Below are 24,861 nucleotides of genomic sequence, written 5' to 3'. Positions count from 1 at the left end.
CGCGGTAGGACACCCCTGGAAACTGCATCCGTAGCCACTTAGTTCCGCCAACCCTGGATGTGCATCCGGCCTTCCCCTGCCCTATGAAGTTGTAGTGGCCGGGTGGGAGAGATCCCGCCGAGTGTGCGTTGTCCTCGCAACGGACCTGATCCTAACGCGATCTCTAAAGGCCAGGACTCCAGCGACCCTACTCACCTGCGTCATGGCAGTCCCAGGTGAAGATCAACCGCAGGGCTCTCTCACTCCTGAGGAATGAGGCGAGCAGGGGAGTTCAGGGCACGAGGGTGGCAGGGAGCACTTGGGGATTCTTGCGAAGGCCTAAAAATTTAGAATTGGTTGGCTTACATAAAAAAGTTTACCCTACCAGTTCAAAGAGGGATGGGAAAGACAGGGAAAGATCATTTCTGTCATTCATGGGCAAGCCCAAATTGCACAGGGTTACAGGGGAAAGTATATTGTAAGAGGGACAAGGGACTTGGTGACAATGAAAACTGTAGGCCTTCAGGGGACAAGTTGCCCAGAAGACTGTAACTTTCACAGGATTTCAAAATAAAATTCAAAATGTGAACGTTTGCCGAATCCAGGTGGCTATACACATTGTACTGAAAGTCACCAAGTCAAGAAGCGTACCTAGGGTTTGTTCTAGCTCTTCCAGTCTGTAGTTACAGTGTGGCTGTAGGCCGGTGGCTGTGCCTTTATGGGCCTCAGTTTCCAGAAGGTGCTTTTTTGAATTATATCTAAGATTCTTTTTAGGCTCCACTTTTGCGTTCAGAGGTTTCTAACCTAGAAACGGCAAACTGAGCTCCAGAGGTGTTTTTGTTTGCCGCTCCAATTTACTAGGGAGCCACAAGAACTTCCCCATGCCGACTTTGTCAGAATGTGTTTCTGCAAAACCCTATTATCAGGCAGGTGTTTTTAAGAGATATATCCGCCTTACATCTTGGAGATTCACAATGCATAGTACTGTAGGAAAGACCCTGAAAATATTTATGAAGCCCCAACTTTGCTTAAAACTGCCCCTTCTCGCTACTGTTTGACCCCTGTCTTTGTTCCGTGGCAGCCTTTTCTGAACTTTATTCTAGAGACAGCTGTTGCAGGGTGGGGGTGGGGCTGCTTTCCTAACTTCTGCAGTTTGCAGAGGAGCACACCAGGAACTGTGAGAAGAGAAGTGACTGTACATTCTTTATTGAGTGTGTGTCAGTGAGCATGATAGACACCCTTGCTCTCTTGCTCAACAGAGAAAGGGAGGAATTTACAGAAAGTAGAACTATTGCTGCGGCAAGCAAAAACAGTTCGGACACCTAACAGGATACAGAGAGGACAAAACGGATGTTCCAGATGAGAGCTAAAGAAATGTGAGAGGGCAGGGAACCTGCAGGGAGAGCGCAAGGATACAGAAAGGAAGAGGAAGTAGAAGAGGAAATGAAAGATACCTGCTGTGGCTAACCATCAGCTAACCTGAGAGAAATCAGAATTAACTAAAGAGATAAATCAAAGTATCCAACTTTTACTATGTAACCCATGTATCTGATACTATGTCAAACATTGTAATTTTTTTTTCTTCCTTTAACAACCACTGCTGTGAGATAGCTGTTGCTAGTCTCACTTCACAGATGGAGAAATAAAGTAACTGGCCCATTATAAGAGCTAATGTAGGTTATCTGAGCTCTTCACCACCATGCATGCAAATGCATTCTCCAACATATCCATGGCACAAGAGATTTCCGGAGACTGAAGGACCTTACAAGCAAAAATAAAGTGTTAATAGACAGTAGGAAACCACTTAACGGATTTAAGAAAACTTATATTTTAGGATACAGTAACCTAGAGGAGAGTTAGTTAACTTAGAGGACTGTTGGTACTTAAGGGTGATTCTGGTGAGTTATGTTACCATTGAGGATGTGGTCTCATTAAGAGAAGCAGCTAACTTGGAGCTGTGATGGTAGTGGTAGAATTACTAAGAACTGATGGCTTTGATGGGGTGGGAACTGAGATTAGCCTGGTTCTTGATGTTAGCTCATTGAGGAGGCCTCATAACTGGGAAGACGTCCCGTAAGATCAGAGTTGAGAGACAACAATGAGATCATTCTGAAGCTTGTGTTGAGGTAGGTCTGACACAGGAACAGAAGTGGCCAGTAGACAGCATGGGAATAAACATATACTAGGCACGAAGTCAGAGTCAAAAACAGCACTTATTATAGGGATAAAGGGATAAAGCATGTGGGATTGTCCAGACACAGTGGGTAATGTGTGAAGGGAAGACCTGACCAGAGCCTAGGAATAGCACCATTTAAGGGGATAGCAGAGAAAGATGAGCCTACACAGTACTTGCCTGGGCATTTCCAGAGGCTCTGGTGACCTCTGCATCACACAATTGCACCCAGAGTTGGTCTGCTGTCACTGTTCATTATTTGACCAGGCGCTGGGGCACCCGTGTGGCTTCAGCACACCAGGAGACAACACCATAAAACTTTAGGAATGAGAATGTGCTCCTTAAGAAAAGGGACAAAAGCGACTTTTCTTCTCACTTTGTTTGAGATGCTCTTAAACTTGAGACCAGTGGTTTTTTTTTTAAATGTTAACCTTTCAATTCAAAATAATGTTTCAAAGTATAATAATAAATTGTGTCATTAAGCCAGATGGAACGACTTACATAAACTGCTTAAACCCACCAAAAAAATCAAGATAATAGGCTTGACAGGTGGCACAAACGCACAATGCAACTGCTTTAGAAAATGCAGACACAGAAGGTGTTAAGATAATTTCTTGGATGATCGATCCAGACACTGCATGGAAAGAAAATGGGGCTCCATTGAGGTGATCATCAAGAAGGACAAGTATTGTGTCATGCTCCTTTATTTTAGGTGTGATGGATTCAGCTTGGGGTGATTCTGCTCCTGGTTATTATAAGGTATAACTATAGAGTAATGAGGCTGCTTTTCACAAACCACCAGCCTTGTCTGCTGCGGTGGTCACGTGCTTCCACCACTGTTTCCCCGCATTGTATGCCAGCTTAAACCATTATGTAGGTAACAATGAGATACTGAAGACCTTAGGAAAAAAAAATCTTAGACACTTAGTCATTTGACAAATGGCATTGAGCATAAGATTCAGTGAAGTTTACTTTCTTTGGAACATTTCTTTGCTCCTTCACGGTTGTTCCGTTTAGCTCAGCCGTTGAAGTTTTCTGTCTCTCAGTGAAGTCTGTGTAGCCAGGATAGAGGATGACAAGGGCTGAGTCAGCATTCAGTCTCGCATCCCTTCAGCACACTGCTGAAGCATCTACATAATAACAGAAGTGAAAAGTCACACCACAACCCATTTTCCTCATTCCTCGGCCATACTCTAGGAACTTCTTTTCTCTCATACGTGGCTGCTGAAAATAATGTTCATGAATCAAGTCTGATTCTATCATTCCCCTGGGGGTGGGGGGCAGTCTGTGGATTGTGTGATTCTCTGTAAGCCATTTAACCTTTCATAGGCTCTTTCCTTGTCCCTATAAGTAAGGGGACAGCATCTTGAATTTCTTCAGGCTTCTAAAATATTCAAGTTCCCTTCTCTGCAAGAATGATGTATGTAGCCTAAGCATGACCAATTCTTTTCTACCTTTTCCTCCCCTTCTTATATATTCTCCAATGATGAAAAACAAAAACTAAAACCGCCAAACACCTGACTGCTGCTCTTTTCTGACCTCTCAGATGGTTTTCACCTGTGCTGTGTGGCCTTGTCATCTCTTCATTATTGGTGTTCTTATCTTGAGGACCATTGCACACCTGCCTTGGAGTTTCAGCTGTCTGCTACTTTTTTATGCTTATGAGCAAAGCTATCTGTTGTTTCTCAGGTTGGTCAGCACAGTCTGTCCTGCTGTGCAGCTATGTGTACACTACCCTAGGGAATCTAGTACGATGTATCGAGGGACTTATGCACATTTATGGCTTTTCTAATACCAGTTCAGAGGTATACCCATTTACAGGATTTACAGTTCATTTCTCTCAACCACAATTCAGTGCTGGAAGTCTTGATTCTGCTTCATCGGATAATAGATTATATACCCAGGACTTATGGGCTCCCCAGTTAAGATCTCATTGATTTGGAGCAGATCAAAAAGGGAGGTTAGGGATCCTCAGTTTGGGAAAGACCACAGGCCGCTGTTCTTATCTTACTTGGAGACAGTTGCTGCATGTTTTGGAAGGAGACTTCGAGATCTTTCTAACTTGTCCCTGTAACTCTTGCTCAGTGTAGCTCAGATCTGCCTCACATTCGCAATACAGCTGGCAGGCCTCCAGCTGCTCCAGCTGCAGTCTCTGATTGGTGGGTGTCACATATTCAGCTTGGCTTTTGCTCATAGATTATTTTGTGAGACAAATGGAAGAGTTTTATGTGTTTGCCTAAATTAGCTATTTCGTATAAGTAGCTTGAGGGATTCTAACTGGATTAGTTTTATCTGTCTCTTGGGGTTCAAATGATTAAGAAGACATTTTAAACTAAACAACAGGACCTCCTTCAAAAAATTCAGTTAGCCTACTTTTTAAATTTGTGAGACATTTCTAATTTCTGTTATTTTCTTCTATTTTAGTTTCATTCCTCCATGTAAGATCCTAAAGGAGAGTATATCTACAACTAAACCAGTAGATGGGATTAAACACGAGTTTTATTTTTGCATTCAGCTTTTCATAGGACATATTTTATGTACTCCTATATTTAAAAAAAAAAGAAAAGAAAGAAAGAAACCAAAATAAATTACTATTTTGCTGAAGGAGACCCAAAGTATGTTAACTTAAGAGATAATAAGATTACCCTGTGGCAGAAGTGATACAGTTGCTAAGTGATACAGAGAAAGCTTAGTTGTTTTAACTGCTTACTTTTGAAATTAAAGATTATTTCTACAAAGTATCAGGCAGACAATAAAAATAGGAAACTAAGTTCTACTCGCTGCTGATACTGTATTTGAGGAACTCAGTAAAGAAACCACCTAAATGGCTGCTCTGTGATTAAAGGGGAAGATTTTATAGATAAGAGAGGGAGAGTAGCCAGACGCATCTGGAGGAGTCTGTCAGGCTTCTCCGGGACAGAGAGAAAAGGTGGGGAGAGAATTAATTGCCAAGAATGTGGGAGCAGGGAAGGCAGCAAAAATGGGTGGAGTTATATAAGGGGTTCTATTGCAGGGGGGAGGTGGGCAGGTTAGCTGTAACAGCCTGGGAACTAGTATGGGGCCCTGATCTGTGGGAGGGAGGGAGGGGAGGCTTGTTGGAGTTAGTAGCGAAGTAGATGGCATTTCTGGTGATTTCCCCGGGGTTGCGGGTGGTGGAGGACAATTCCCTATATGAGTGGATAAGTAATGGCTTTTCCTGGCAAGTAGAAACAAGGTTTCTGAGGAATGTTTGAATGTCCAGCCTGTGCAGACTGAGCCCAGGCTGCCGTCTAGTGGGGTCGGGACCTGACAGTTTTCCATGCTGAATGTTGACTTTGAAGTCAGACTGGCCTACAGAGCAGATTACTGGCCATCCAGTTCTGTATATCATCTCTCAAAATTAATTAATACTTTTCTTGGGGATGCTTGGCAATGTCCCTTCTAAGTAGCTGCATTTATGTCAAAGATGGTGTTTTTTCCTTATTTTGAGGGAGTAGCCAAGAGAATCTCTTCCGGTTTCCTCCTTCCCTTTCTTTCAGCCCTTCTGTTCCAGTGTTTGAAACAATGTTTCTACTATGTAACCCCCACAGCTTGGGATCCTCCTGCCTCAGCTTAGTTCTTCTCTAACCCTTTTCTCTCTTCCTGCTGTTGCTTTTTTCCGTGCCAACTGTTTACTAAAATATAATTTACATATATTAAAAGGCCTGCAAATAAAAAAATGTTTAGTTTAAAGAATTTGTGTGTAAGTGTATGATAGACTATAGACGAGAAGAAACAGAAAGCTAAGTAAAGTTCAGTTTCCTTGTATATAAATGCAGCATCACAGATGGTTCTGCTATAGCTTCCTCTTTCTGTATGTTGGATTGTTACTCTTCACTAAACACTGACCTCATTTCCTTCAGACCATATTTTATACAGTAGTCTACTTATATTTAAACTCTTTCTCTTCTTAAAGTTACAAACTATGTTGCTGTGACCCTTTTATACATAGTTGGTTTGCATTTGTGTGAGTGGACCCCAGGCGTGGGTTGCTGGATTAAGGCCTTGTGGTTGACTTGGTGTGATGCTAATTTGCATCCCACTGACCCTTCCAGAATGTGTCCATTCAATGACCTCTTCATGTTTTTTAACCTGTGCTCCTCTGATAAGTGAAAGTAGAATCCTGGTACCATTTTTTAATGGATATTTCACATATAAAGAAAAGTGGGCATCTTCTATATGTTTTAGAGTAATTCCTATTTCTTTTTCCATACACTGTCTGGCCCACTGTTTGCCCCCTCCCCTGCCTTTTCCCCAGTAACCATTGCTCTTTCTCTCAGTATTCCCTTTGTCTTTCCTGCAAGTTACAAATATTGTTTCACAAACTTTCAAGTGTATTCTGAATTTGTCTGCTGTCTTCTACCCCCTCCCCCAACACACACACGGCCTGGCCCTATTTTATGCTTCTGTAGTGACCTTCCGATTGTAGATCCTGGATAAAGGAAAACTTGAAAGGGACAGGCATCACTGGCCAGCCTAAGCGAGTGTAGTAGTGAGTAAACTAGGAACATCAAGCAGCTGCACACATGGGAGGGAGAATGGATCTATGCTTGGGAAGCAGCCTCACAGTGCAGTTTTGCTAATCAGGTTCACAAGGAGTTTTCAGTGCCACTGCACCAGCTAGTGTCTGAACAACAGAAACTAATGATAAAGCTGCAAAGGAAAGATGCCCAGGAGAATCTAAGAAAATCCTCGCAGTGATGCTCAGAAAAGGTGAAGCAAAGCAAACTGAGCACCTGCCACTGGCATCAGTGCCTTGGAAAATGGGCCCTACCCCCTCTCTCATATAGGGTCTCATGTAGCCCAAACTGGCCTCAATGTATGCAAGGTCAGACTAGCCTTGAACTCACGATCCTCCTGCCAAATGTTGAGGTTACAGATGCTAGATCTTGACAACAGAGTGAGCTATGATTATATCACTTTTTTTTTCCTGATCTTTTTTGTCTTGGTCTCAAAGGTCCACGTAGAAATTTTTCATTAGGCATCTTACAAATAACTACAAATGAAGTTGGTATCTTAATTTAGCCAAAGGCCAGTGAGGAAGTAGCTGGAAGTAGCTCATAGGGAGATCTGGTTAGTTTTTTGTCATAGAAATGTTTGTCTCTGTTAAGGTAACCTGAGAGAAATTTCATGTTTTGTTATTTCCAAAACTGTGAAGCACTTGAAAAATGGATTTGCATCAATCTCTCTTGCTATAAGTGAGTTCAGTTCTAGCACAGGTGAGGCAGTTACCCCTGTCTGTTACTGTAGGTCTGTTGCAGAAGTAATAATGGTACATGAAGCAGTTTATTCAATATCTGTGGTTTCTATGGAAACAAACTTAACATTGACCCATATTCTCTGTGCTTTTTTTTGTCAATGTGCAGTTATTTTCATAATGGAGAAACCTTAGATTACATTAATCCAGTTTTATTCCACAGTGAATCCTGCAAGCTGTGACATGTGACTTCTCATGAGGCAAAGTAGAGACACAGAGTCTAAAGGGAAGGGCCCAGTACACAGTGCTTAAACATTTCAGCAGGAATGTCTTTCCTGATTTAAATATGTAAATGCTTGAAATGACACTAGAATTTGAGGTGAAAGCAGGCTTCAGAAGAACTGCAGCTATTCAGTTCGTAGGAAGGTGTCACAGGGTGATACCAGAAGGATGCTAGCTGTCCCTCAGAGGCTAGCTGTCCCTCAGAGGCTAGCTGTCACTCAGAGACTAGCTGTCACTCAGAGGCTAGCCGTCCCTCAGAGGCTAGCTGACAGTGGGGAAATGTTACAAATCTCTGTGCTGTGGGATTTCCTAGAAGGCTCCGATGTCAGGGGCATGGTATTCATGTTCTCATACTGTTCTCTGAAGTTGTCAGCAGCAGGGATGTGTTTATGAGAGCAGTTCCGCAAGTGTATTTTTTTCCCCAAACTAGAAGTAGGAAGAAATAATTAATGTTTCAGTTTTATCATGGTAAAGAAATAGTTTAAGAATTATTTTCATTTACAATTACTGATATTTTCTATCCATTCTCTACATTCATTGTATAGTCTTACATTGGGAATGATAACTCCATTTGAAGGATTTAGAAAGTTACGTCCCCTTCATCAGAGAATGGAAAGATGCTCCATAGGCCTCTCATTGCTTCACAGAAACCACTGGTAGAAGATAAGATTCACTGTTACATTCAGTGGAATATTCAAATGGAATTAGAAAAATACAATTCTGGTGCATATTATCCTATGCATGATTCTTGAAAACATTGTGTCAGACTTTTACAAAGGACAAATAGTCTGTTCAGTCAGACTAATAGAAAATAGACTAGAGTGGCTGAGATTTGTGAAACATGCATATGTTTGGTGGGTGGAGTTACTCTTCTTGATAAAATCATCCAGAAAAGGACAGTAGTTGAGAACTGTACATCATTGCAACCATTCTCCATGCTGCTGAATTGTACATTTGAAGTGATTAAAATCCTCTTCTTTGGTGTGTATATTATCACAATTTTAAAGATCAGTTTTCTTTCATTCCTAGTGTTTATATCTTCAATACCTATGTACTGACCACACAGAAATATTATGAATATTTGTAGACTTTTATCAAATTGGGATATCTGACTACTTTGTTTTCATGTCTCAAAGTGCAAGTGCTGAATTTAAGCGATTTTTTTCTTGTAATGATACCTTAGAATCACAGTGAATTTTATGGATGAAATTTCACCACTTTGTTTGAGAAAGGTGGAATTATTTTTTCTGAAAGACAAAAAAAAAATTAGTTGCACCTTAATGTATAAACACACACACTAACACACACACACACACACACATGTAAATTAATTACGTTTCAACATTAAGCCATAGTATCCTACAATTTCTTCCCCCATGTTGTGGGATTCCTAAAATGTTTAAGTTTTCAGTTATAATGCTGTGTTCCTGTTGAGTTAGAAAAAAAAAATATGTTCTTAAAATAATTGGTCAAATGATTTTGGTAAATTCACTTTCAGTGAGTTGACTGTTCATCAAAACAATAGAGTAGTGTTGCTGAGATTAGAGATTTTTTTTTTTCCAGGAATTTTTGTACAAAAGGTTAGCTTAGGTTTTTATCATATGATAAAGTCCTTATTCTCACTTACATGTATTTCCCCAAATGTTCTCCAATTGTATTTCAGGTTGCAACAAGGACAATGTCCGAGCAGGCTGCAGAAAATGTGGCTACCGTAAGTGTGCTGAAAAGCAACATTCTATCTACTGTGATTGTTTTCTCTGGCCATTGCTTCCTGGGGGCTGGATGACTCAGCATCCTAACCTCAGCAGCTCTGTGGGTACCCTGGGCCCTTCCCAGGGTTTGTATTGGACTCTGTGGTAACTAGCTAAGATGCTGTGAAATATTAGGGGTCGGCTATAGACTGTTTAGAAAAAATAGAACTAAAATAATTGAAAATACAAAAGTAAAAGACTATGTATAAAGAATAGGTGGTCCTGGAGAGATGGCTAGGCAGTTTAGAGTACTTGTCTTTAAAGGACAGGGGTTCGATTCCCAGCACCCATGTGGTAACTCACAACCATCTGAAACTCTAGTTCAGAGATGGAGCATCCTTTTCTGGCCTCCACAGGCATGCACACAATACACATACATACATGCATACAGGCCAAACACCCATACATTAAAAAATAAAATAAGTAAATTTTAAAAAATGAAAACGTGTATAATGTTTGTATGTGATATATATATGAAAGACTCCTCCAAGGGAGACCCTGGAAGGATGCGAGCCCAAAGACACTCCAGAGACTGTCTTGCTGTAATTACATGAGTCAGGTTCTTTATTATCGAAGCTTCACACAGGAGGTAGAGGAATCGACCTCGAGGCCCAAAAGCTTAGGGTTAATATAGGCAAAGGCCGGGGGGGAGGGAGGGGGTTGTGGCGCAGTCACACACAATTGGTTGTTTCAAATGTCTGCAATGTGTGTAAGCAGATCCTGGGCAGAGGTTTCACAGGAACAGTCTCTGGTCCCTGTGGCCTTGGGACCCAGTGTGAATGTTTATCTGACCCAACAGACCATCAGGCTGAATTTAATTTGCAAGTCCTTGGGACCTCTGGTGGGAGTTTTTCCAGAGGAGGCTAAGTCAGACACCACGGTAACAGATTCCCGGAACACTCAGTTGACCTTTGTTTCTCTAGATCTGCGTCCCCTGCTACGGCCTTGAGTTAGCAAACTAGCTGACCTGCAATTTTAACTACCCGTATCTGAACCAAGGCTCTCTGCTATACCATTGATGCCAACTAACCCAAAATTCTTTTTCAATATACATCTATTATTTCTCTCTTTCTGAATACTGGGTGAAGAGGTAAAGGCATTAAACATTAAAATGTTTAAAAACATTAAAGTGATTTTTTAATGTTTCCTGAATGTATCCCTTTGTATAAGGGTTTGATTGTTCCCATAATTTCTGCTTATAGGCAAAAAACTATTGAGTTCAATGATAAGTCCAGTGTGATTAATCTAATAGAGCTAGAAGGTATGCCCAGGCCTGCGTAATTACATACTGTATCACAAATGTGATTTTATTCTGTAAACAGCATTCCTGGAGGTTAGGTCCAGCAGCTCTACAGGCCTCACCAATAAAATATTTGTCCTGGAAGCACTTCTGTCTCTAAAGTTGATTGCCATCCGTGCCAGCTCCACTGAACTGTTAGGATATTCCAGTTCATTAAAGGATTATTTTCTAACAAATACAAGTGATTTACCAAAGATTCCAAAGAATACCAAGAAATTGATTTATGATCTTTGTTATTAGAAAAATAACTTACTCATAAATGTCACAGACTACAATCAAACTCTACAAAAGTTTTCTTATCTTTATTTTTTTGAATATTCACTCCGGTGGTTCTAGCAACAGATGATTTGGGTACACACCTCAGCCCTTACTAGATGTGCAGTAGTTGGCATATGGCTTACTCATTCTGCACTTTGGTTTTCTTTCTGCAAATTGACTGTTATAGTACTGTCTTGATTAGGATTTTATTGCTATGAAGAGACACATGAGCAAGGCAACTCTTACACATAAAATATTTAATTGGGGCTGGCTTACAGTTTCAGAAGTTCAGTCCATGATCATCATGTCGGGAAACATGGCTGTTATAGGCAGACGTGGTGCTGGAGGAGCCAAGAGTTCTACATCTTGATCCAAAGGCAGCCAGAAGGAAGCTATCATCTTCCAGCAGCCAGGAGGAAGCTGGCTTCTGCACTGGAAGGAGCTTGAGAGACCTCAGATCCTACCCCCATAGTAACACACTTCCTTCAACAAGGCCACACCTCCTAATAGTGTCACTCCCTATGGCCAAACATTCAAACACATGAGTCTATGGGGACCAAGCCGATTCAAGCCACCACAAGTACCTAGCCTCCTAGAGGTTGCTGTGAATACTAAGTATTCTTGTGTTAAGTAATGACTTCAGGTCATTGGCCACCATAGTAGGTCCTCTGTGTTTGTGGGCTGTTATTGTTGCATATTAGAAAACCAAGACATGGGTCTTCCACTACAGGATAGGAAAGTGGAACTCGAACTCTGGCTACCAGATTTCATGCTGTGTGGTGCTCTCTGTTTTCTTACTCTCCATACTGGTAAAATATATTGCCTTAGTGAGGGTTTTTGTTGCTGTGAAGAGACACTATGACCACCACTTACTTAGCAATCTAATATCAGCCCTTCCTCTCCTCTCAGTACCCCCTCATGCAAGTCCTCCCCCCATTCCACCTTCTAGTGGTGGAGGATCCACAGGCAACAGGCTCAGGGACAGCCCCTGCTCCAGTTGTTGGGAGACCCCCATGAAGACCAATGCTCATTTGCTACATAGACCATAGTAACTCTTAGAAAGGAAAGCATTTAAATGGGACACCATGACCAAGGCAACTCTCATACATACAATATTTCACTGGGGCTGCCTTACAGTTTCAGAGGTTTAGTCCGTTATCCTCACCATGAAAAGCACGCCAGTGTGCGTGCTGACCTGGTGCTGGAGAAGGAACTGAGAGTTCCACAGCTTGATCTGAAGGCAGCAGAAGGAGAGAACTGACTTGAGATTCTAAGACCTCTAACCCCTTCCGACAGTGACAACTTTCCTACCACACCTACTCCAACAAGGCCACACCTCCTAGTGGTGACACTCACTATGGGCCAAGCATTCAAACAACTGAGTCTACAGGGACCGTTCCTATTCAAACCACCACATTTATCAAATGTAAAATCTTAACCTATCTCAGCATATATGCATATATGTGTGTGTGAGATATCTATATCTATATATCTCACACCTGTAGAAGTAGAATTATTGAATTGTCTTGTGGACTTTTTGAGAAGCCACCTAACTTTTCCACACTGGCTATACTTTATGTTTCTTACTAGTAATAAATAAGGCTTCCCATTTTCCCACATCCTCATTAGCATTTGTTGCTCTTCCAATTTGATGAAACTTATAGACAGGTGTTGATAAGACTGTTTGACCATTGTCCCTAGTGTAAACTCTCTGATTTCCTAAGTTAAAAGCTAATAGTGGCATCTTTTGTTACCTATAGCAAATGTTTTCCAGCCAAACCTGTATTTCTTCTTATGACTCCTAGTGAACTCAGTATGGACACTGATTGCCAGAAGACCACATGGATATTTAGAAGGTTGAAACCAGCCCTCCAGGGAAGGGAGAGAGAGTTAATTCATACAGGTGACATCAATCACCTATGGTCAGCAATTTAATTAGCCATACCTGTACGATGGAAATTCATAGACAACCACGAAGTACAGGATTCTAAAAGCTTTTGGACTGATAAATATACAGAGGTTCTGGGGAGATGGCACACTCAGATAATTCCCGGTGCATCTCTTCTGTTTAGCTGCTTGTAAGCTGAGTGCTTCATAATAAAGTACAAATGGTAAGTTATCCACTTCCTTTCACTCAGTGAACCATTCGAGCGAATTATCAGATTTGAGGAACTTTTGGAAACCCTGTGACTTTATAGTTGGCCAGTCTGTGAGAGTAGGCTAAGTTTGTGATTGACATCTTAAGTTGGGGAACCTTGTGAAACTGAACCCAGGCTGTCGTAAGCCTGGAAGGTGTCCAAACTGGGCCAGCAAGATGTCTTGGTGGACAACATGCTCCCCCACAAGTTTAACAATCTGACCGTCCCCACAATGCATATAAAGCAGAAGGAAAGCCCTGACTCTGCACAGTTGCCCTCTGAACTCTGTATACATACCTTGGTGCACATGCATGCCCCCTATACACAGACACACATGCACGTAACAAGAATAACTAAAATTCAGGAATGAATTTAATTTTATGATACTCAGTATCCAGAGAGTTAAGAATTAGTTGTCGGTGTGGAACGAAAGTTACACACACAATTGCTGTATAAAGTGTTGTAGGTAGAATATAAGCCATACTGATAGATGTGAAGTTGTATTTCATTGTTACTTTGGTTTGCTTCTCTGTAATAATTTGGAACAACTGTTCATATACTTTTTGGCCATTTGTATTTATTTTCTAAAGATCCTTGTTTGTCTTGCCATTTTTTAAAAAAGACTATGTCATGTTTTCATCAAGTTTTAGTTGTTCCTTACATTCAGTTAGCAGACATAACACTATCAGATATATGACTTAAAAGTATTTTTCTCATTCTCTTAAGTTATTTTTCCCTTTCCTGGTAATGTTCTTTTATTAAAAAAAAAATAAGTTTGATAAAATTAAGTTTTATCGTTTTTTATCGTTTTTTCTTTTGGTGCTTTACACTTTTGACATCACATTTAAGAGTCCATTGGCAAATCTAAAACAGCAATGATTTACCTTTATGCTTTATTCTGAAAGCTTGTCTGTTGTCCTCTTTGAGTGTGGTTTTGCATATGATGCATGGTGAGGGCCTGTGCTATTACTTCCTGTGTAGGAGGCCACTTGCTTTCAGCTAACTGCTGTCCTCCCATTGAGACTGGGCACTCAGAATTCAGTTAGCCATTGTATCTTTCTTTTTCTGGTCACTGTAACAGAATGCCTGAGGTGACAACAGAATGAGAACTTAACAGAATTGTTTCTCTTTAGCTTGAGGCCTCCTGGGCTCCTAACTGTTGTGATCTGCTCTCTTGTCTCTGGGCCCATCTTAAGGCAGAGTAAGATGGAGGGTGTGTGTGTTCCCCTCACCACAGACAGGAGGTGGAGAGAGACAGTCCATACAGCTGCCATCCTTTTTCCCCTGTATCACATCCCGACAACTTACAGGAAGGTACAGCCCACATTTGGAGTGTGTCATACTGAACTCAGCCTCTCACTAACCCAGAATTTGATGATTTGGCTACTCTACTTTACCAGCTTGCCACAAGGATCCCCTGTCTCTGCATGCCAGGTACTGGGACTACAGGTGGCCACCATGCCCACCTGACCTTTTTTTTTTTTTAAACAGGAGCTATAGTGTTCTAGGGATCCAAAGTCTGATCCTCACACTTGCATGGCAAGTGCTTTGTCACTGAGCTAACTCTCCAGCCCTTTACATTCTAATAACTCTTTACGATTCATTGTCTGAGAGTCTATTTAGAAAAGAAGCCGCAAGGAGACAAATGGTTGGAGATGCAATGATATCCCAAGCATCTTTCACTTAAACCCAATAAGAAAAACAACAACAACGGGCAAAAAGCCAAACTCCATTGCAATTTCACAAGTAATTTACCATGACACTGTCATTAACGTGAAGCCGGACCAGTTGTAGGGACTCCTAAAGCATTTGTCTTACATGATTTCAGTGCCAGGCATTTGGGTATAAAGCTATTTTGACTAAAATAAGATTGCATCAGGAATTCTGGGATGCAAAGGGTCTTAAAGGGAAAGCAGAGGGTACATGTGGAACGCCCAATGAGTCACACACTGACTGAATGCCATCAGGGCTTTGTGCAGTTAAGCTCTAGAGCCCTGACTGTGGCGGGATGCCTAGAACAGAGCCTCTTACATAAAGCCAGGATCCCTGCCCTACCAGTGAGACAAAAATTAGGAAAGCTTCCCTTAACCATTAAGAGAAATTCGCAAGACCACTCATGTTTGAGAACCTACAAAGTAGTAATTACAAGGAAAAGAACAATAAGCACTTGGCATCCAAATCTTTACCTTATAAGTGTAAGGAATGAACTGTACAGTTCACATTGAGACAGGAACTATTTTTCCAGTACTAAGAAATTGTTATTAATAAGCAGTCTTATAGAGATCAATGCTATAGCTCAGTTAGCAGTAGATCATTTGCCCGGCATGCACCAAGTTGTGAGTTCATCCCATAGCACCACATAAACCACGGGCATAGTGAACCACACCTGTAATCCCAGCTCTGTAATTACTTTACAGATGGGATGGGATGAGACTGACACAGAACTTCCAAAAGGAACAGAAAAGAAACAGAACCACTAAAACACACACATGCTCTCTCACGCACTCTCTCTTTCTCTCTCTCTCTCTCTCTCTCTCTCTCTCTCTCTCTCTCTCTCTCTCTCTCTCTCTCTCCTTCCTTCCCTCCCTCCCTCCCTCCCTCCTTCCCTCCCTCCTTTCTCGATCTCTTTCTCCTCTTTCTCATTTTTCCTTCCTCTCTCTCTTTTTGGCTGTGTGTATGTGTGTGTGTGTGTGTGTGTGTGTGTGTGTGCACTCAAGTACCTGCAAGCATTTGCCTTAAAATATTCCAAGTGAGTGTGAAAAAATGTTAGCATATGGATGGCATGATACAGACAATAGTTCTGTTAGTTCTTGTAATGGCATTTGTAATCGTGAATTCTAAAATATACAGTAAATGCTTTCCCTACTAGTTGCTGTGACGGAGTCCCAGACAGGAAGCGTACTTACAGGAAGAAAAGTTTCTTTAGGCTCACAGTTTCAAGGTATAGTTCATTGGCAGAGAAGTCATGACAGCAGATGCTTGAGGCAGCTGGTCATATTGTACCCACAGTCAAGAATGTTGTTGCTAAGCTAACTTTCTGCTTTAAGTGTGTGTGTGTGTGTGTGTGTGTGTGTGTGTGTGTGTGTGTGTGTGTGTGTTGCCATGGCAACATGTGACTATCAGGGGAAAAGTTGAGATTGTTCTCTTCTTCCACTTTGTGGGTCCCAGGGATGAACTTATATCCTCAGGCTCAGTAGTAGCAAATGGCTTTTCCCACTGAAGCATCCTGTCTGCCCCACTGTGTCTGTGTCGTCTTTGTTCAGTCCAGGACCCGGCCCAAGGATTGCCACTGCCCACTTCCACTAACCTAATCTAAACCCTCAGGGCGTGCAAGAAGCTTGTCTTCCAGTGAGCCTCCATCCTCTCAAGATCAAATCAGAGATAACCATCACAGTGAACAATTATTCAGAGTTTCTTACTGGAAGAATTTTAGGCAAACTGTTATCAGAATTTAAATATTAATTTTTGAATCCTTTTAAGAAGTATTTTTAGTTTTGTTGATGCTTACACGTTATGGCAACTTTTACTTAGATGAAAGATGTAACCACATGAGTTAGTAGTCAAGCCGAGGAGGAAAAGCTGTAAGGAGGGAATAAAATACAAAGTTTCCTGTATGAGTTTGTTCTTAGTTACCCTAATCTAAATAATGTAAAATAATCCATGCTTATCGAAAGAGGAAACGGTGATTCAGTACTCTGAAATGCATGACAAGTACCCCACAGTGTTTCTTGAGTTAGAAGTTCCAATGACGAAGGGGAAAGTTCTTTTAGAAGCCTGTATTCACACAAAAAACATAGGGAATAGTAGCAAACCGCCCATAACAGAATACAAGTTAGGCTTTGGTGGTGTTACTGAACTCGTACCCAGTTGTCTGCTGTGGAGTTCCAAAGCAAAGAGCACAGATATGGATGTAGTTTTTTTTCCTTCTTGTCTCTTGTTTTCTTTATTTAGCTGGTCATCTGACTTTCGAGTGCCGCAATTTTCTCCGGGTAGACCCCAAAAGGGACATTGTGTTGGACGTCAGCAGCACAAGTAGCGAGGACAGTGACGAAGAAAACGAGGAGCTGAACAAGCTGCAGGCTCTGCAGGAGAAAAGTAAGCCGTGGCTTCTCTCCATTGTCCTCTTCTGAGTCACAGCACACTTACGTAACTGTGCTCGTCACAGAGGTGTTTTTCCTATTGCATGCAAAGGCTACAGCATAGGTGAGCACATCCGCTTTGATGGAAGTCATTGACGTAAGAGTAGTAATCAGTCATGAGACCAGGAAGCAAGTCAGTCTCTGAGTCTCTGAGCTGGCATTTTGCTTTTTCCTCATTTGTTGCTGTTAGACTGGCAAACATTGAATTGTCAGGTGCCACTAACAAATACCAGAGATTGTAGACAATCAGAAATTTACTAGCAATATTAAGTACACAAAGAATCCTAGACAAGCAAGAATTCTAAGACTGCCGATATATAAGCCCCAGGAATTTCTTTTCTGCTTTTGGACATACTCTAACCAAGATTTATCTAAGTGTGGTTGGAGAGATGGCTCAGCAGTTAAGAGAGCTTGCTGTGGTTCTGGGGGAACTGAGTTCAGCTACCACCTCAGGAAGCTCACAACTGCTTGTAAGTCCAGCTCCAGGGGATTGTCCACCCTCCTCTGGCTTCCACAGCGCTTACACACATGAAGTGGACAGGTACACAGTCACATAAGTAAAAATAGCATTTAAAATCATTTAAAAAATGAATATAAGAAGCTTTTATTCTCCTTCAAAACAATATCCAGCTACAGTTGACTGTAAAAGAAGCATCTCTCCTTTTGTACAGTCTTGTACACAAAAGCCTCGTTATTGTAATGGGAAGTTGTATGCTTGTAGACGTCATGTTCTCTAAGTAACTATATATAGAACTAAAATGTAACTTACTTAAAATGAGAGTATTATAAATATTAAACTCACTATGTTTTAGATTTTCAGGGAGATTTTTTTTAAAGATTTATTTACTTTTATGTATATGAGTATATCTATCTGCATGTACACCTGTATGTCAGAAGAAGGCATACATTATAAATGTACGAAAATCACATTATAGATGGTAGGGAGCCTCCATGTGGTTGCTGGGAATTGAACTCAGGACCCAGTGACTTTAACCACTAAGCCATCTCTCCAGCCCTGGTTTTTAGAGAGCTTTAAACAGTAAGTCTGTATTATTCCCACTTGAAGTAAGAGAAACAGCTCAGTGTGAGGAGGCCAGCTGGGCTATCTCAGATTCTTACTTTTTGGGCTATCTCAGATACTTAATACCATGGACTTCCCTCCTTAGCTGATGTTGCTGAAACCCATTTAATGCTGTGCTTTTCATGTTCATGTTTCTTTGGTTCCTCCTCTTCTGTGACACAGAAGTTGGGTCATGGGTGTGTTGTTTGATTTTCGTTAAGTGTTCCAGCTTTCCTCTTAGTACTAATTTCTAGTTTCATGTCATTGCAATCAGCAAGGTGCTCAGTAGGATCTCATCCATAAGTTTGTTAAGACATAGTTTATGCACTAACGGGATCTTCTGGGGTTTCCTAGTTGAAGATATCACCATTATGTCATCTTTACCATCCATGAAAGAAGTCATCTTGGAGGCCTTTGGTTGCTATTACTTCTTATTCCTGTTTTTGTTGTCTTTGTTCTTCTAACTATAAACTGAAATCCATGTGCGCACATACACAGCATTCTAGAACATAGACTTGTAGTGACCTGGTTTGTTTTCCCCCCATCTTCTTCTTTATAGGAATAAATGAAGAAGAGGAGAAGAAAAAGGAAAAAAGCAGGGAGAAAATTAAATTGAAAAAAAAAAGGAAAAGGTACATTTTAATGGATTATTTACATGTTGGGGAAAAAAATCAGAAGCTGTTAATCCAGGAAGGATTAAAGATTTTATTTTTCATAGAGTCCAGTCAATTTACTATTAGTGTTTTCTTTATGAGAATGAGGTGTTTAGTTTAGTAAAATAGCAAAGCCCTCTACTTTAGAAAATAGGAATCAGAAATGAAGTCATTTCTCAGTCACATGTTCTCGGGAGCCAATCAAGGCGAGCAGTGGCCACATCCCTTCCCTCTTATACATCTGTATTCTGGATGTAACCTTTATAACAGGAGCTGATCTTAATTGGGTACACATCTAAATTCTTCAAATATAGTTTGTGCTCACTTTGAAATTGGATTCTACATATCTATATTCTGCTATCATTACCATGACTTAATTAATTAATAAATTAATTTACTAGTGGGATTTAATAGAAGTTCATAAGCCCAGACTTTCTTCAGATCTTTCACAGCCCTCACTAGTCATTCTTGAATATTTTACTGGTAAGACTTTTAATGACAGATTAAAGAAATTGGTCAAATTCAGTAAGAGACAGATCCTCCCCTGGTTTTTAAGTCTTATTAATACTAAAATAAGTAGACATGTTTTTGAGCATTTGATCATGGTAAGCGCTGGTCTGGACTTTATTCTCCTAGAATTTTTTTTTTAAAATCAAGTGTTGCACTTTATAATTTTATAACAAACTCAATTATGTATATTTTAATACATCAGAAAACTTGTGAATTGTAAAAGTTAGCTCACTTTCAAGTGTTGGGAATTAAATAATCTACCCTGGGAGCATAGCACTCAGATTTCTGACTAGTGTATTGTTATTTGTGCTATTACAGCAGGCTGAATTGCTTACAGGAAACATGAGGCTATATTGTGTTCCAGGTTCTGATATATATGTGTGTGCATATCACACACATACAGACACACACACCGCACATATATGTCATATGTGTGTGAGTATGTGTGTGTGTGTGTGTGTTTTCAGACCTGTCTGTGCCAAGCCTCAAAGACCTTAGGCCCTAAAACCCAAACTTCCTCGTGCATGTAAAGATAGCCACCTAATAGTGCTATGTTCAAATCTAGTTTTACCTTATACCTGAGAATCAAAAAGCTAAGGAAAAAATGCATAGACATAGAAGAAGCTGTGTATGTGCAAATAAGTAGACCAGCAAGATAAAAAGAAGGAAGTAAAGGGAAGCTTGGGGTTAGGGGCTCACCCAAGCCACTCCTAGGGACAAGGATACCTGAACCCTGCAGGCTTATGAATTCACTTTTGCCCCTATATCTGTTCTGAAGTTTATTAGTTTGGGTTATAGTCCTAATATTTAGATTGCTGAGCTAACTTTTAAAAAGTTTTAAAATTAAGACATATGTCTTAGTTAGAGTTTCATCGCTGTGACCAAAGCAACTCTTATAAAGGGCAACATTTAATTGGCACTGACTTACAGGTTCAGAGATTCAGTCTATTATCATCAAGGCAGGAGCATGGCAGCATCCAGACAGGCATGGTGTAGGAAGAGCTGAAAGTTCCACCTCTTGTTCCAAAGGCAGCTAGAAGACTGACTTCCAGGCAACTAGGACAAGAGTCTTAAAGCCCATGTCCACTGTGACACACTTCTTCCAACAAGGTCACACCTATTCCAACAAGGCCACACCTCCAAATAGTGCCACTCCCTCAGCCAAGCATATTCAAACCACATGACATAATTGCATAGTTTCCCTTTCTCTTTTTCCCTCCAACCCTTCTATATACTCCTCCACTCGCTCTCACATTTCTGACTTCTTTTTTTAAAACTTCGAAATATTTATATTTTTATGTAGATGGACAGATAGATAGATAGATAGATAGATAGATAGATAGATGATAAACTCCTAAATATATAAATACAACCTACTCAGTCCACATAATATTACTCATATGAACTAACTTTTAAGATGCCCACTGCATTTTAAATTAACTCAGCTTCTGTGTTGTCACATATATTTTCTGGGTTTAGAATTAAAATGTTGTACTTTACATGAGATCTGAAGCCAGGCAGTGGTGGTGCACGCCTTTAATACCAGCACTTGGGAGGCAGAGGCAGGTGGATTTCTGAGTTCGAGGCCAGCCTGGTCTACAGAGTGAGTTCCAGGACAGCCAGGGCTATACAGAGAAACCCTGTCTCGAAAAACCTAAAAAATAAAAACTAAAAAAAAAAAAAAAAACATGAGATCTGAAAAGATGACTTTTTTGATTTTTTTTTTTTTAATCTCCACCCTAACTCCAAATGCCCATATCAGGGAAGGAAATTCTATGAGTGTTCCCTCTCGATTTCATGTTAAAATATTAGAAAAATATAATGATAAATCATCCTCATTCACCTACATGCAAGTGTTCATTTTAAAAGCTCCCTTTCTGTAACTAATAAAAATCACTTGGAAATACAAGTGCTCATTTCTATCACTCTGCAAGCAGGAGGATCAAGTTCATTATCATGAAAAATCACAGGAATTACAGAAGGGCTTTTATTTTGTTAATTTTTAGCTCTTACCCATTCATACTGAGGAACAATTAGGATCCTTTTTATACTAAGCCGTAATTGCATCCTTTTGTGACTTAAGAGAACATGCTAGCAAGTTATTACATACACGAGTGGGTTGTGTGCGTGAGGTCAGTGAGCTCTGCTTCAGTTTCCCCTGGAAGATTCAGAAGGGCAGGCAGCTCAGTATGTAAGCCTGTGGCAGCCCCAGGAAAATACCTTAATTCTCTAGTGTTGAGCAGAATGGAAATTGTAGCTTTATCAGCTTCTGTGACCAAGCAGTGAAAATTGAATTCTGCATTTAAAGAGAATAGAAAGCGACTTTTTAGTATCTGTGTTTACTCTTCCTCTCCCACGACTTGAGGCAGCTCAGATCCTACTCAGTTGATGTCTTCAGTCCTAACTGCAGTGCCAGTCACAGTGCGTTCTTACCCATAGGTCTTACTCCAGCACCACTGAAGAAGACTCCACAAAACAAAAGAAACAGAAGTATCAGAAAAAAGAAAAGAAAAAAGAAAAAAAGAACAAATCAAAAAAAGGAAAACATCACAAAAAGGAAAAAAAGAAGAGAAAAAAGGAAAAGCGTTCATCCCCTAACCGTTCTGAATTCACCAAAAAGTAACAGAGTCTTGGGCCTAACTCAGGAAATTGAAGAATTCAGTCGTTTTAACTATTGAACCTTCCTTAGAATTGCTATGTAATTACGCTTCACAGAAAACCCCAGCCTCTTCTATAAGGACATTTTTCACCTATTGGGGCCCTTATCTCTCTGCCCGTCTGTATTAAACCCATCTCCTTACTTGACAGCTGTGCCTCAAGTATAGATTGTGTACATACAAAGCACATCATTTTGGCTATTTGTGTTTTGGTGTCTTAGGCCGGGTACTGTCTCTTGGTAAGTTAATTAGCACGTGGTTTTCCTGCAATCAAAGGAATAATCTACATAGCAGCTCCTGAGTCATGTCCGCCTTCCAGTGGCAAAGCTGCTTAGGCGGTAGTGATTTGCTCTTGATACTGAATAGCTTTATGTACTCTGTAATGTATAAAGATAGCGAAGGTCTTCACCGTTGTTTTTAAATCTCTAGACTTTTTAAATAACATCATTGAGGATAAAACCACTTTACTGATCTTAAGTAGTAAGTTTTTAAATGAATGGGATCTACAGGAAGATAATAATGAAAGTATTTATAACAGTGTCATTGTTTTATGAAATGCATGTTTCTGGCACTTGCCTTCCATGTTTTTATAACAATTAAAACATCCCTTTTAAAAAACAATCATTTAGCTTACTAGAAAATCTGGCAGGGAGATTCTGTGCTGGTCAAGATTATTAGGGTAGATCCTAGGTTGATTTACAAATGTGCCATATTGGCATGTTTTAGGTGATACCTCAGACACAGAGATTTTTGTGTGATAACAGCAAAATCCTCATTAAAACTGACTTTTATTATATCTAGTGTATATGATGCTTGCATATATATGAGTATTATGGCAGTTTTTATGAATGTTTGCATATATATTTATTTCTTCTGAAATGGTTTTAGAGTGGGTTTCACACTGAACTTCTGGCATCATGAATAATCAATGTTGATATTTCCTCTTTCACTTCACTCACAGATCTTCGTAGCACTGTGAAAATTTTTAAATGAAGATTTTCATTCTGTACTTTTTAAAATTGAAGACTTGGATGTAGCATCATGAAAGCCTTTGTATAATAATGAAATTTGTATATAAATAAGCCTTTTCAATGATATGTTAGTAGATGTAAGTGTTTCTTACGTTTTTAACTTCATGGTTATCAGTGTAGAGTAGTTTAACATCTAGTATTCCCTAATACCAACAAGTTAACTTACTATGCCATAAAAGCGTTGGACACCGACTGTTATCATAGAACAGCCCCAGAGTTTCTGAGCACCTTGCTGTGGCGCACTTAACACTTATCTTCAGATCGGTAAGGACACATGTGGCTGCGGGCAAATTTATGGCCATAAAATCAGATACGTACACTCGGCCTTGCAGGGCTTTACCAGTTTTTCCCTTACCCAGCACCCAAACTGACATTCCCTGATTGACTCAGGGATAGTCCTAGGAAGTCCCTTAATGTAACCTCATCTCTGCTCAGGTTGCACCCAAGCTACCCCCCAACACCCTTCCCTACACTGCTCCCATGAAATATCTTCAGCTCTTCCACTAACTGGCTACTCTCCTGGCCCATGAAAAAATAATTTTAGTTACAGTTTTGTCAGTTGTTTGAACTAAAGCACAGAACTTTGAGATTTTTAAGGATTTGTTTTGTCTATTGCTAAGTTTGTGAAAGTTCAGTTATCTGAATTAATAAAAGGTTATCTGGATTAATAAAAATAAATGTCATTTTAAAAATACGTTTTTAAAAATAGCGGGGAGCCGGAAAGTTACTCCACAGTTAAATGTTCCTGCTGCTCTTAGGAGGACCTTAGTTCAGTTCCCAGCATCCTCACTGGGAGGTTCATAAGCACCTACGACTCTGTTACTCCAGCTCCGAGGGACCCGATGCCTTCATCTGACCTATGTTGATACCCATGGAGATGCTCTCAAAGATACACACATGCGTGTAAAGACATAGCAAATGCTACATAAATGGCCTCATCCCGTTGCATGTGTAACATTATTAGCAATGACAGATGTAAACAAATAGTTTATCATATTTATAAATTTTACTTCTATTAATTGTAAGAAGATATAAATTGACATATAAGGGTCACTTTTCCCTCCAGCCATGACAGAGCCAGTGATCCAGAAGTGTCATACAGTCAGCTTCTCACTCGGCAATCTGCTACCGACAATAAAAGATGCTAATGGACTAGTCATTTCCCCCAGAAATAATCTTAACATTATTAATAAATTTCCCTATACCTTATGAAATATCTGAGTAGAGTCGTTTCACTGAAGCAAGGAGTTGTTCTTGTTGTTGGAGTGAGATGGAAATAGAGAAATTCATGAAATTTCTTTGTAGACAATATGAAAGAAACAGAAAGAAAGCTTCGTTTAGTAGTAACTGTCTTGAAGTGCTGGCATTGTAACTGCAGCGTGAGCCTGAACCAGCCAGCCTGTACTCCATCTCCTCTCGCCTCCGTGCAGCCTTTGGCAACACCACCCTGAGCACAGTCTATCTCTCCCTCCCCTGTGGAGCCCCCCAGCAAAGTCATTAGCTTCTCGGGCCTCGGTGTCTCTTGCCTATCAAATATTATACTGTGTTTTCTCAGGTCACCTGTAGCCCTTAATGTATCTAATTAGCAGTAATTTTTCAGTGAAATTCAAACAATATCTTTTTTTTAGCAGGTACTACAGATACAGCCAGCATTCTATAAAGGTTGCCTTTATTATTATAGCTGGTAAACATATCAGCTTAAATAGATAAATGGT

At 40.3% G+C, this 24,861-nt stretch overlaps 1 protein-coding gene across 1 annotated transcript; it reads left to right on the top strand.

Annotated features, from left to right (window-relative positions):
* The first annotated feature begins 19 nt into the window (after positions 1 to 19).
* Srek1ip1 (SREK1 interacting protein 1) lies at positions 20 to 24,358 on the top strand. The gene is made up of 5 exons (XM_028783847.1): positions 20 to 215; positions 9,313 to 9,360; positions 17,048 to 17,191; positions 18,855 to 18,927; positions 21,898 to 24,358. Exons 1-5 carry the CDS (start codon positions 203 to 205, stop codon positions 22,079 to 22,081), a joined length of 462 nt encoding a protein of 153 aa, XP_028639680.1. The 5' UTR covers positions 20 to 202; the 3' UTR covers positions 22,082 to 24,358.
* The last annotated feature ends 503 nt before the right edge of the window (positions 24,359 to 24,861 follow it).

Source organism: Grammomys surdaster, unplaced genomic scaffold, assembly GCF_004785775.1.
Source record: "Grammomys surdaster isolate TR1022 unplaced genomic scaffold, NIH_TR_1.0 99, whole genome shotgun sequence".
Classification (NCBI taxonomy): Eukaryota; Metazoa; Chordata; class Mammalia; order Rodentia; family Muridae; genus Grammomys; species Grammomys surdaster.
Note: the sequence above shows the minus strand (reverse complement) of the source record. Positions and strands in the feature narration are given on the sequence as shown.

Bases quoted from the DNA above. Each gene is read 5' to 3' on its own strand.
- Srek1ip1 (XM_028783847.1), top strand. The intron at 9,361-17,047 runs GTAAGTGTGCTG...TTCTTTATTTAG, and splicing joins CTGCAGAAAATGTGGCTACC to CTGGTCATCTGACTTTCGAG. The intron at 18,928-21,897 runs GTACATTTTAAT...TCTTACCCATAG, and splicing joins TTGAAAAAAAAAAGGAAAAG to GTCTTACTCCAGCACCACTG.